The sequence below is a fragment of the Falco peregrinus genome, chromosome 5 (assembly GCF_023634155.1).
Source record: "Falco peregrinus isolate bFalPer1 chromosome 5, bFalPer1.pri, whole genome shotgun sequence".
NCBI lineage: Eukaryota > Metazoa > Chordata > Aves > Falconiformes > Falconidae > Falco > Falco peregrinus.
The window spans coordinates 4518966-4531875 of NC_073725.1; the positions used below are offsets into that span (position 1 = coordinate 4518966).

A 12910-nucleotide genomic window follows, 5' to 3' on the forward strand; every position below is an offset into this window, starting at 1 on the left:
AAATGCATGTGGCAGCTTCTTCACACCTTCAGTGATTCTTCAACTTATCTACATGTTAAATTGCACTCAGTTTCCATGCCACGTCAATCAATCAATCAATCCATGGATTCCAGTGGTTACTGTAGATTTATCCCAGACTTGAGAGCACAATTAGGCCACAATGCCAATCTATATTTTACGAACATCCAATACAGTTTAAAGGTTACCATGTATCACTTGTATGAATAATGCAGTCAAATACAGGCTTAGAGAGGGTAGTATTGTTACAGTTAAGGCTTCTGCTTTTAACAGTTTCTGACGGTCCAGTATGCAAAGACTGAATAGGTTTACATGCATACACAGTGGTGTTTCTGGTGCTTGTTAGCTAGTGAGTATCTGAACAAGAAATTCTGTAGCAGACATGTGAAAGCATATAATACAATAGTGATTTAAGAGAACAGTATTATACAAAACAAGAATAGATTATTCACTGTCGAGATAATACTAACAAATGAGAATATTTTGCTGTTATATGTTGGAAAACAGGGAGGGGGAAAAGCCTTTACTTTATACATTACCTGCAAACTTTTTGCTATGTGCTCCTTTTCATAGTCAGCCCAAGTTACCATATTCTCATCTCTGATTTCTGGAGAATCAGCACTGCATAGGCACAGCCTGTGCTGCTGTTGTGCCAGTGCCAAACTGTGCACCATCTGCACTTAACAGGAGAGGGAAATAAGACCCAGAGAATTTATCACCAGTTATACATTTGAGATGGGGGTGGGCTCTACAATCCTCTAGGCCACCCCTGGGTATTCATAAATTCATATGCAGTGTAAATATGTGTAAGAATACACTTGTTAAGAAATGTCTTGAAATACAGAACTTCAAGAAGCATATGGTGGTGGCTGAGTAGGCACAGGAAGTACCTTCTGAAGACAATCTGCTCTTTTCCCCTCCCTTACTCTTTCTACACAAGGCTGATACTTCTAGTTCAAGAGCAATTCAGAATCACCTGCATTTGCACTTCCTTCAGGATTTCATAAGCCATATGTGATCCCAGTATAACTACACTATAGGTACCCTGCTGTACCTTCACTGGTATTTGATTTCTTCACAGGCATCTAAATTAAACCTGTGACTTTTCTTTCATAGCTGCAAAAATAAATCATCTGCTGAATTAGGCTGTACCATTTAATTTGAAATGTCTCTTGAGGGAGATGCAAACTTGGAGCTCTCATAATCGATGATGGTCTCTAAGGACAAGTAGGTACTTGGTCAAATAGGTAACCACACTCAAAGACAAGCTCAGCACCCAATGTATGCTTTTTTTTCTTAGCTTGAGCCTCTCTCTTCAACAGCAGGGTTCAAAGAAAGTTTGTCTCCATTCCTTTACAAATAAAATTCTCCACATTGGCCATATAATATAGTTAGTACTAAATACTTTTATTACCCCAAGATGCAGATGTATTTTATGTACCCACATAGTTGAGCAGGTAAGAGAAGCAGCTGATTTTAAAAAGTTCCTTTCTGTTCTTCACAAATTCATGCAAATAGGCCAGCTGAGTCCTGCTGGGAATGAACAGCACATGGAGCTCATCAGACCTTACTGGTTCTGTTCAGGATTGTATTGGGTTTGTGTGGCAAAGTTGTTTGGTTGTTGGGGTTGTTTTGTTTTTGCTTTTTGGGGGGGTGGGGTGAGGTGTCGGGCTGCAGTGGTGGCTTCTGTGAGAAGCTGCTAGAAGCTTCCCCTGTGTCCAATAGAGTCAATGCCAGCAGGCTTCAAGACAAACCCAGTGCTGGCCAAGGCTGAGTAGTACATCTGTGGTAGTACATCTGTGATAACATATTTAAGGAGGGGGCGGGGGAAACACCTCTGCAATTGCAACTGAAGAGAGGAGTGAGAATATGTGAGAGCAAGAGCTCTGCAGACACCAGGGTCAGTGAAGAAGGAGGGGGAGGAGGTGCTTCTGGTGTTGGAGCAGGGCTTCCCCTGCAGCCCCTGGTGAAGACCCCTGTGAGGCAGGCTGTCCTCCTGCAGCTCATGGAGGTCCGTGGTGGAGCAGATACCCACCTGCAGCCCATGGAGGACCCGCACCAGAGCACGGGGAGGTGCCCAAAGGAGGCTGTGATCTGGGGGAAGCTGTGCCGGAGCAGGCTCCCGGCAGGACCCATGGAAAGAGAGAAGCCCACACTGGAGCAGGTTTGCTGGCAGGACTTGTGACCCCACAGGGCACCCATGCCGGAGCAGTCCTTCCTTGAAGGACTGCGCCCCATGGAAGGGACCCATGCTGGAACAGTTTAAGAACTGCAGCCTGTGGGAAGGACTTATGTTGAAGAAGTCCATGGAGGACTGTCTCCTGTGGGAGGGACCCCAGGCTGGAGCAGAGGAAGAGTATGAGGAGCCCTCCCCCTGGGGGGGAAGGAGCGGCAGAGACCACAAGTGATGAGCTGACAGCAACCCCCTTCCCTCTGCTGCTGTGGGGGAGGCGGCGGAGGATTCGGGAATGAAGCTGAGGCCAGGAGGAAGGGAGGGGTGGGGAAGGTGTTTCAAGATTGATTTTTTGTTTCTCATTACCCTACCCTGATTTGATTGGCAATAAATTGAACTAATTTCCCTGAGCTGAGTCTGTTTTGCCCGTGATAGTAATTGCTGAGTGACCTCCCTGCCCTTATCTCAACCCACAGGCTTTTCATTGTATTTTCTCTCCCCTGTCCAGCTGAGGAGGGAAGTGGTAGAGCAGCTTTGGTGGGCAGCTGGTGTCCAGCCAGGGTCAACCCACCACAAGCATCTCCACAAATTGTAAATCTATTTTCTTGCAACTGAAAAAGTTAGTATAAAGCTCCTCAGATAGTAAGATGAACTATTTTATACTTTGAATCTTAGTGATGCAAAGTAATTTAGGTGCTTTAGCAGCTAAGGGTCAAAACTCAAGCAAAGTTTTGAGTTAAGATATGCCTAATAGTTGCCTCTGATTTTGAACCATTGCTCATCTATCACTTGATAGATCTGTCACAGTTTATGCACAAATGTGGTATTTGCAAAGACAGGTATGGTGACTTTTCCGTGGGGGTGGTGAGGCACTGGGACAGGCTGCCCAGAGCAGCTGTGGATGCCCCATCCCTGGCAGTGTTCAAGGCCAGGCTGGACGGGGCTTTGAGCAACTTGGTCTAATGGAAGGTGTCCTGCCCATGGCAGGAGATTTGGAACTAGATGATCTTTAAGGTCCCTTCCAACCCAAACCATTCTGATTCTATTCTATGACTTAATGTGCCCTGCAATATACATATTGCATTGTGCATATCTGTGCTACGGTATGCGATATATGAAGTTTAGCTCCTGTTTCTAATGTTTAACCATTTCTTTCATTATGGCTGAGTTATCAAATATATGTGAGAAGAAAGGAGAATAAATGTTTTGCAATAGGTAGAACGTGAAGCTGTAAGTGAAAGGATTGAAAAAACACCTTAATGGTTATTGGTTGCCTCTAGCTATATATGCAAGACCAACCCTCTAGGTACATCTGAACTGCAGGAATTCTGAGAGAATTCTGAAAGAGGGAAGTTTCTGATACACGCTTTGCTTTCAGCTCTGTTGAACCATAAACTAACTTCTATTTGTTTTCTGGCTTATGCATAGAATTTTCAGTGTGTTGTGAGAGACCAAGTAGCTGGTTGTCATACTAAGGACAATAAAGATAGTAATTGAAAGTGTGGTAGAAGTCACTTGTTAAGAACATCAGACCTGAGCTGAATATATTTTAAGTGCAAAAGCTTCAAAACAAGAACAGGTGTCCTAAATATGACAAAATAGGGGGAAAGAGCTAAGTGGTCAGCAAGTTCCAGAAGATGGGAATAGCTAAGGGCTTCTAACTACCTGCACCATTATTGCTATTGACTAGGAGGCCTTCTGCTGTGGCAAGTGACCTACAATTGGTGAGGGACTTGGGGTCAGAGTTATAAAAGTGTATAAGGAAATAGAAATAAAGATTCCTTTGTGAAGTAATAGTTTTGTCTTACCTTTGCATCTCCCAAGCTTGAAGAATCATAGAATCACAAAACGTCTGGGTTGGAAGGGTCCTCTGGGTTCATCTGATCCAAAGTCCTGTTGAAAGCAGGACCATAAAAGAAATAATTATCTGCTGAGGTGCTGCTGTGTGAGACAAAGCGATACTTAGATGCCTCTGAAAATCTGGGATGTAGCAAAATGAATTTTTCTGTGCAGGGTGTTTCTGATCTATGTCTTAATCACCTGACTCCTTTTTTAAGACTTGCAAACAATAGAAAAAACCTTCTGGTTTTCCTTTTACTTTATGCACTATCAGCAGGTTGGAGGATGGTCATAAAGGGAAGGAATGAACTTGAGTAGCATTTAATACCTTCTGTTTTTAGAAAACTATTATAACCATGTAATTTTCTTATAATAAAAGTACAACTGTAGACTGCAAAATATATGGGCTTTCAGAAAATCCATATCTAGAATACCATCTGTAAGAGAAACCCATTTTTTGCTGGTTTTTACCAACATTTTAATTGGATGTGGTTCCAGGTAAGGCCATGGGACTGAACTTCTGGCTAATCACTTCATAGGATCCACATAGTTATGAAAAGAAGAAAAAATGTATTTTACACTCTCCATCATTCTTGAGATAAAATACACATAAGGATGCCTTAAGCCTTTTTTTCCCTTCCTAACAGCACAGATTTTTCTCATCCATATTCCATGCTACAAAAGATCTGAGTGGTACTGGCTGAGGCCCTTCTATATCTTATGTCATCAGGAGAGCAGCACAAGGGCGAATTGGGTATCTATGGGTATCCATGCATTTGTGCTAGATTTACTTAGCTAGATTACTTTAGTGGATGTCACTAATGAAAACATTTTCAATTCCTGCTAATGAGTATTCTTCAAGAGAGGGCAATTTAAAAAATGTTCTGTTTAGGGTTTGCAAATTTCTAGAAAGAAAATGCAAAAGGCAGTTGCAATAGAGGTTGAATTGAATCTAAGACTGACAGATTTCAAATGCCAGATGACCGAGGCTTTGGCTCTTTCTGAGAGTAGAACAACAGTGGCTCTCTACATTCCATTATATCTGTCCAAATGATATATTGAAATCAACAACATGATGACCCCTCAGACTTATAAATTAATCAGTAGATTGTCAGCTGTCTTCTCTATAAGCTTAAGTCAGAATCCAAAATAAGCCTGGTGTTGCTTTTGCACAGAGGCTTTAATAACAGACATAAATATTACAAGTGTGGCAAGAAAGGATGAGAGCTCCTGAACCCTACTAGAATTCACGCTGGTAAGCCTCAATAGTCTCTCACTTAATTTACTTGAGTCCTTTCCTTGCTTTTTCCCAACTCGTGAATAATATCTGTATATGTATAATAAATAACCTGATGAGTGATAGCTATAGCAATGTATGTTGCCTGTTGTGCCCCTTCTCCTCTCATTGCACTACCCAGTGATTGTTTTCTTGGCTCACATGCTCTCAAGCCAAACAGAAATTTTGCACAGCATAGCATAATTCCTCCTGTATGTACTTTTCACCTAGCTCTTCCTCTGCTGAGGGAAAATAAATCAACAGCCATCTGCTGCATCCGTGCTGTGAAGCTTGCAATAAGAGGGCAACCTAATTGTACTTACTGCTTGGCCAATGTTTGGGCTTCTGCTTTCCTCCCATAACAGCCATCATTAATGCCAATTGACGCGTTACCCTTTCCCTGTTGCTAGGTGATATGTGCCTTAAAAAAAGGAGCTTCTATTGCTGCTCAGGGATTCTCACAAATCTTGTTTGCTGTTGGTTCACATGATGTGCAGTGAGTTTTGCAGGACCAGAACACAACTCAAAGTTCAGGACATTTCCTTCTGCTGTTCGTTTGACTGTAAATCATTTAAAGATAGATCCCAGTTTTCCTGACTAAAAACAAAGAATGACAGGTAGCAGGCAATGACAAGGCTTCTGCTTCATAGGCTGGGTCTTGGACTTCCCCCCCCCAATTTGTTGACCTGTGTCCTTCAGCGTAGACTTGGCTGCAGTACCCAAGTGTTCTGCTGCAAAACTTGTCTTTCACCAGCACGTGTTAGGTAAAGTGTTTTCTGAGACTCAGAAGCAAGCCCAAAGACTGATTTGGAACTCTTACTTTCAAAAGGTGCAATCTTTGTAATTTCTTTAGATGTCCCTATCTGTGATATTTCAAGTCTGAGTGAGTAAGAGAGACTAGATATTCTAGGACTATGGTCTCACTACTTTGGATCAAATTAGATGCACCAGCCACAGGTTGAATGCTATTGCGTTTCAAGTAGCCTCATTAACTTCACAGAGGAATGGCAACTCAGGCTCTGTTCCAGTTATGAATTTATCTGATAAAAAGGATCGATTTGATTAGGTTTTTTTCCAGGTTCCTCTAAAGATATGTGGAATGTAAGGATATCTGGTGACTGGTTATTTAGCATAAAAGGCTAAGACAAGAGACAGGAGAAGTAATAAATTAAACTCTCAGATAGCCAAACCCCAAGGAAGAGGAGATAACAAGACAGTAACAAAGAGCAGAACTCTTAGATCAGTGATTGATGGGACCTAAAAGGAACCACTCAATGCCTTGAGGAGGTTCAGCCAGAGCTCTGCATCTGGTTATCATGGATCTCATGGGAAGACACAAACTTACAATGGAATATTTGAGAGGGCTTGTGGGATCACATAAAACTTATTATGGGATGTTTGAAAGGATGTGGGAAAGTGCTAAACTTATTTTGGGATGTTTAGAGGTTTAGAGCCAAAGACAGTCAAAGGGAGGGATCAAGACAGATGGGGGAAGAACAAGCATGGGAAAATGGAAAAGAGGGGGATAAAAGAGGTCAGCGGCATGCAGTCAAGCTGCTGTCAGTATTTTTTGTCAGGCTACGCCCTGTGTCTGATCATCACAGTGTGCCTTGTCTTCTTGTTAAACTCAATAATGGAATGTTTTCCTGTGTGTGTGCTCTGTTCCGCATGCACGTGTGTGTGTGCATGATCTGCTAGCAAATTTCAAGCCAGACTAGCTGGTGAGTAGAGTGAGTGGTCTGAATATCAGCAGCTGGGGATAGAGACTGAGGGTTGAAGGGACCTGCAGGTCTGAGAGCTAGCAACTGGAGAGATCGATTGTCTGGATACCAGCTATTGAACAGACTGAGCATGTAACAGCTGCTGCTGAAGGGACCCGTTTGTGTCTGTGATTCTGTTAGAATTTAGTGCCGGACTAGCTAATGAGCAGCAGAAGAGGTGTGGGAGCCAGCTACCAGAGAGACTATAGGTTGGGACAGTGGAGGGACCAAGGGTCTGAGAGCCAGCTGCTGGAGAGGCCACAGGTCTGGAACAGCTGCTGGAGGGATCTGTTTGCATGTGTTTGGGCGGGAGACATGCTAGCCAGTGTTCGGTTTGATTAGCCTGTGAGTGAGAAGAGGATCAGCCCATTTGTATGTTTATGTCAGTCATCTTGGTCTGTATGGGGAGACTCTAAAGGTGCTGCTCTCTTGTCTGTTGGTAGCCTGCTGTGGCTGTATAGTGTGTGTATGTACGTGTGGTGTGTTTTTGCGGGATGCTTAGCCCCACCATTGGTCAGACATGGTGTCAAGGTAATGCAGCATCTGAGGACCAGAAGAAAGAATCCTTTAGATCCCATAGTCCACTAGATTTGGTTTCCCTGTAACAGGTGTGAATTCAGCTTCTTTTCAAAGCATATTGAAAACTTTTGGAGAAAGCCTAACCACACGATATTCTACTTAGAAGGGAATGGTTTTCGAAAGAAATATGAAATGGAAATATGGGCTTATAATGGAGTAGCCACTTCTGCATGTGTATCTGGTAGCTGTAATGTCACATTAACAGAGGAGTCGGGACACCCGCAGGGCAGATCTTGTAGGACATTAGGGAGGGCATTATCTCAGATACAAAACCCAAGATAGTTGTATTACGATATGACTTTGGTTAGATGTTACTCCTCTGTGGGGATCCAGGATGCTAGGTTTTATTTGTGGCAAATTCTTGACAAGTTGCCTTTCAGATTTATGTCTAACATGACTCATAAACAACAGGAAAAGCGCTTTCTCTACCTTTTACTTGGTTTTCTTTAGCTGTGTCTGACACAAAAGGTACCAGTGCTTTTGATCCTGCTGCTGTTTGTTATTCATATCATAGGCTTATTTTTATTTGTAGCATGCTTCTTTATTCATACCACGCTTCTTTAATTTTGCTTAAAGTGCTTTCAATTATACAGCCATTGTTCTGAAATTAGGTTTACAACCAACAGGACATGTCACGCAGAACTAGATAGAATTTATACTGCACTGCCACTAAAGTAAGCTACTACAGTAGTCACTACAAATATCATTGCCTTATACATCAAGGATTTGTACAGAATAAATACATTATTCATAACATGAGGACAGATTTGTATTTCAGTTCTCATGTTTCCTTTTCAAGACCTTTAGTTTTGAAAACACGTTGCAGCTTTTCCAGGTCTTTCAGATTCTGTCTTCATGATTTCATTCCAGTATTAACGTAACTGGTGGAATTCATATTCCTGAAAATATCAGACAAATAAAACAAGATCTGTTATAATGAGGTGAGACAGTGAGAAAGGAATGAAAGGAATCAAATTAAATAGGAAAGAACCTTGGCTTCTGTTACATCAGTTATCTTTCCTGGCCTGAACTTCTACTTTACGCGTGTCAGATGCAAGTTGGTTGTAGACAACTGAAACTTGGTTATAAGACAAATGGACAGTTCAGATAAAGCAGCAGATATGATAAGAAGATTGTTATTGAAAAGCTGGCTTAGTTTGTTCTTAATAATAGGCAGGAAATATTTTTTCTATATTGAAAACAATTCTGAGATGTTAAAAAACATTTTTCATCTTAACTTGGAACAAAAAATCAAAATCTCAAGCATTGTCTCAGTAAGACAATCTGGAAAAAAACCACGTTCAGATTAGAAAAAAGGCAGCATTTAAAAATTCAGCTTGGAATGTTGTCTTTTTTTTTTTTTAACTCAGATTTGCATAGATTTAGAAAATGGAAGAGTAACTTTTTAGGTAATTTTGTTTCATTATTTTATAGTGCTGAAATGGGATATTTTAATGATTTTGAACCATTTTCACCAGAGCTTTAAACTTTTCAAAATGAAACCTGATCTAAAAAAAGTGTTGTCAAACCTAATCTTGTCATGAACGTTTTCAGCTTTGGCTATTTGACATCTTCTTATTAGAAAAGATTTCATAAAGTGGTTCTCTACTAGCTCTTGTGTTGAGACTTTTTGATTTGATGGACTGCAGATCTTTCTTTTGACAAACTGGACTCGTATTGAAATGCTTAGGGAATATCCCTTGAGGAAGTCTGGTATTTGATCATCGCTTACCTATGATTTAATGTGCATTTTAATCTATGGCTTGAACGCTTGCATAGTATTACCTGGTTCAGATTCCTGAACATCTTGAGACAGATTGACAGACAGTGACTTCCCAAATCGCTGTGGGAAATTCAGAAGTGATTGACTGGAACTCTTAACAAGTGGAGATCTCCCAAGCCTGTGTGATACCTTTGGAACATGCCTAGGTATGTTCTCTCCAAAAGCTCTCCCAAATCTCAGAGGCAAATTAGCAATTGGTTTAATGCTTCTTTCTTCTGGATAATTTCTTCCAAACCTAAGAGGTAAATTAGCAACTGAATTTGGCATCTTGTTTACTGTAGGAGAGTTCATTTTAATCATATTTTTTGATCCCCAGTCCTTCATTTCTTCAAAATTGAGACTCCTTTGCTTTTCTTCCAAGGTATTATCTTTAATCTAAAGAAAAATAATTTTAAAAAAGATACTATCATTTTATAGGGCATTACTCCAGCTACCAATCACACAAAGTATTCATTTCCATATCTCCTTAGAAAACTGCTGGCTGACGCTCTTTTTTGGATATCTAATGCTGTTTAGCTGTATTTGCTAAACTCCATTGTAATGTGAGCTACTTCGTATGGATTATTTCATATGCAGACGTTGTCCTGCTCAACTTTTCAGTACACTGGCCACAAGAGCACATATCTGTATCAGTATCCACAACTGTTCAAATGGTGTCAGTAGGAAATATTTCTGGGCTTAGGTGTCGGTACCTGTGCCATCAGTTAAGTGTGGACACGAGTCATTGTCAGGTCCCCATTTGCTAATATCAATTGAAGTTGTCTGCGGGGGGAAGATGCTGACTGTATTTAGTGACTTGACACAGACCCAGCCTCTTACTTATCTGGTTGGGATGAACAGGAGGATGGGCCAAGTTTCTTCCTAAGCACTGAGTGGATGCTTTTGACCCTGTATTCTGCTGGGCTAACAGTCACATGGATTAATGGGAAGGGTCAGGTCCACATCATGCCTGTTCTGGCCTTGCAGCATAGAGACTTAAAGCGCTCTGAGCTTTAAGTTGCTCTAGTCCTCTACTAGTACACAAGATGCATTAGGAGCTTCTGGGCTCCCAATCCTTGCGCAGCCAGCACAAGATCTATTTTCTGTGTCTATGCTGGCATACAACGAAGAACTAAGCCTAGTATATTGCCTGTCTCATGATGTAAAGGGCAGCTGTGTCCTGAAAAATAGCTGTATCAACATGACCCTTTCTTATGTAGCAGTGTTCCTTCCCTGGGCATATTAAAAATCACGTATTTTTGAGACAAAAATAAGTTTCCAAGCCTCAACAGCAAATATGTACAAATATGGTGTTTAATTTCAGTTAAAGACACAAATGCTACTAGTCCTAATTTCAGTTCCTTGCCCCTATTTGGTAACTTCCCCAGGAGCTTCTCCAGCTACTCGAAGAGAAGGGGAATGAACCATTCTAGTTCATACTCCATGATTAAAAAATTTAATAAATTATCCAACTGATTGCACCTGCACACCCCTTCTGAAATATATAAAAGACAGTGAGCTGAAGACCAGACCATTTTGCTAGTATAATTAAAGTTGTATTTTGGTTTGAGGGATCTTTATTACACCAATGATGATGAGTCAAAAAGAGAGGTTGGCTCTCATTTCCCAGGGAGTATTTACAGGGCAGACAAGAAAAATAATACAGATGAGCTGTGCAAATTTAAATTGGCATCTATTGAGACACAATAAATGTGTAACCCTGCAAAGATATTTTTATAGTCAATTTCCAGAGTAGAATTTTAAGACCATTAACTATATTAGATTTAAAATGTTCTCAGTTTATCATTATTCGTTGAGTATTACAAGCATGCCTTTATTAATTTTCTATTAATAATGTATCTGTTATATTATGTGCATAAAATGCCCGACAGGAACGTGAATTGAGGCCCCACTGTGTAAGTAAGAAACATTTCAGAGGAAGTCTCAACCTAATCGCAAGGCTGTATTGCAAGAAAATTGAAACATGAATTGATTTGCACAGTATGTGTGTCGAAGCAAATGAATTTCCTGAAAATTCTTTCAACAAGCTTTTTTCATTCTGCTAGTGCTGTAATGCTCAATACTGTGCAATGAGGTTAGGAGAGCCTTTGCCAAGAAATTCAAAGTGCTCAGGATCTAACCCACAGTTCCCCAAAATAATGTCACAGTAATATAGATCTTACCTCGTAATATTTACCATCATCGTCTTCTCTGCTCTGCAGACTGGACTTCATCGGTTCATCTAGGCACATGGTATTTGATGTTAGAAAGACCACTATAGGTAAAGCAAATAGGATAAACTTCTTGGTTGAGATGACTTTCATTTTTCTCAAATTAAGCTTGCTTAGAGAGCTCAGAATCTGTACAGAAAATAAAACTGCCATCATTTTATATGATCAGAAAACAAAAAGATTTTGTTCCCTATGACATCAGTCTCAAAAGCTTCCATTCTTAATATTAATTAGGGAAGTAATTTGAATATATTTGAAAAATGTTGGGAATTTCTTTTGTGAACATTTTTAACCAACATAGCTTCTTGTTAGGGACACACTGACTTTACAAATATTTTCTTCTGGTGAAATATTTCTTAATTAGCTAAATTTGAGAACCATGACAGTAGCATACAACAGCCACAATGTTGCATCACCAGTAGACAAAACCACCCTGTTTCTTTCTTTTGTATCAGTGTCCTCAGAAGGACTATGAAAGAAAGCTTTCCCCATGTATGTATTCCTCTGCTTAAATGGTCCTTTTGCACCATACAATGCTTGTTTGTTATGTACAGCTAGGGACATTTGGCCCATTAAAATCAAATGCTGAATATTGAAGTTGTTGATCAGGTCATAAGAGATGTTATGCATCAGTGAGATCTATTGACGTACATAGTGTCTATGCTCTAAACTGAGCATGTTCATTTGCATTCAGAGTGAATTAAGAACATGCTTTTAAAACCCTGCCCATCAGCTAAGTTTTTAGAAATTTCAAAGGTTATGTTACATCTATATTCTTAAGGCCAAATTTCCAACAGCAGTTTTTAAAAAGACATCCGCCTTTTTGCTGCACATGGTGAAAGCCCTGGACTGCCCGTCTATGTTCTGTTCCAGAAGGGCATTCAGGCTCACTCTAATTGTGCCCTTAAAGTGCACATTTAATTAGTTGCTAGATAGGCTGGTGAGCCAGGCTGCTGTAAAAAAAAACCAACAACATATTGTGTTGTTCTTCCATTTTTTATTCTTAAATTCTCGAAATTATTGCCTAAATCTCATATGTTAATACTTAAAATCAGATGGATAAGGAGAAAATGTGATTCCTTATGTTAAATACCCATACTGGAAAACTGGGCATTAGACAAGTTATTTTGCAATTCAATACCAGGGTTGAAAAATGTCCGTTTATCGCAGCACTGGCATTGTTGTTCTGACAGAACATGTTTTATCCTGTGGGCAACATGAATAGTATGGACTGTTTATCTGTTGGCAGTATGTTACTGTGTTTACTACACT

At 40.3% G+C, this 12910-nt stretch overlaps 1 protein-coding gene across 1 annotated transcript; it reads right to left on the reverse strand.

The window, feature by feature from the left end:
- Positions 1 to 9401: 9401 nt before the first annotated feature.
- Positions 9402 to 11765, reverse strand: NPVF (neuropeptide VF precursor). The gene is made up of 2 exons (XM_005237190.2): positions 11591 to 11765; positions 9402 to 9803 (listed from the first exon to the last, which is right to left on the reverse strand). The coding sequence occupies exons 1-2, from the start codon at positions 11729 to 11731 to the stop codon at positions 9402 to 9404; spliced, it is 543 nt and encodes a 180-aa protein (XP_005237247.2). The 5' UTR covers positions 11732 to 11765.
- Between the last annotated feature and the right edge of the window lie 1145 nt (positions 11766 to 12910).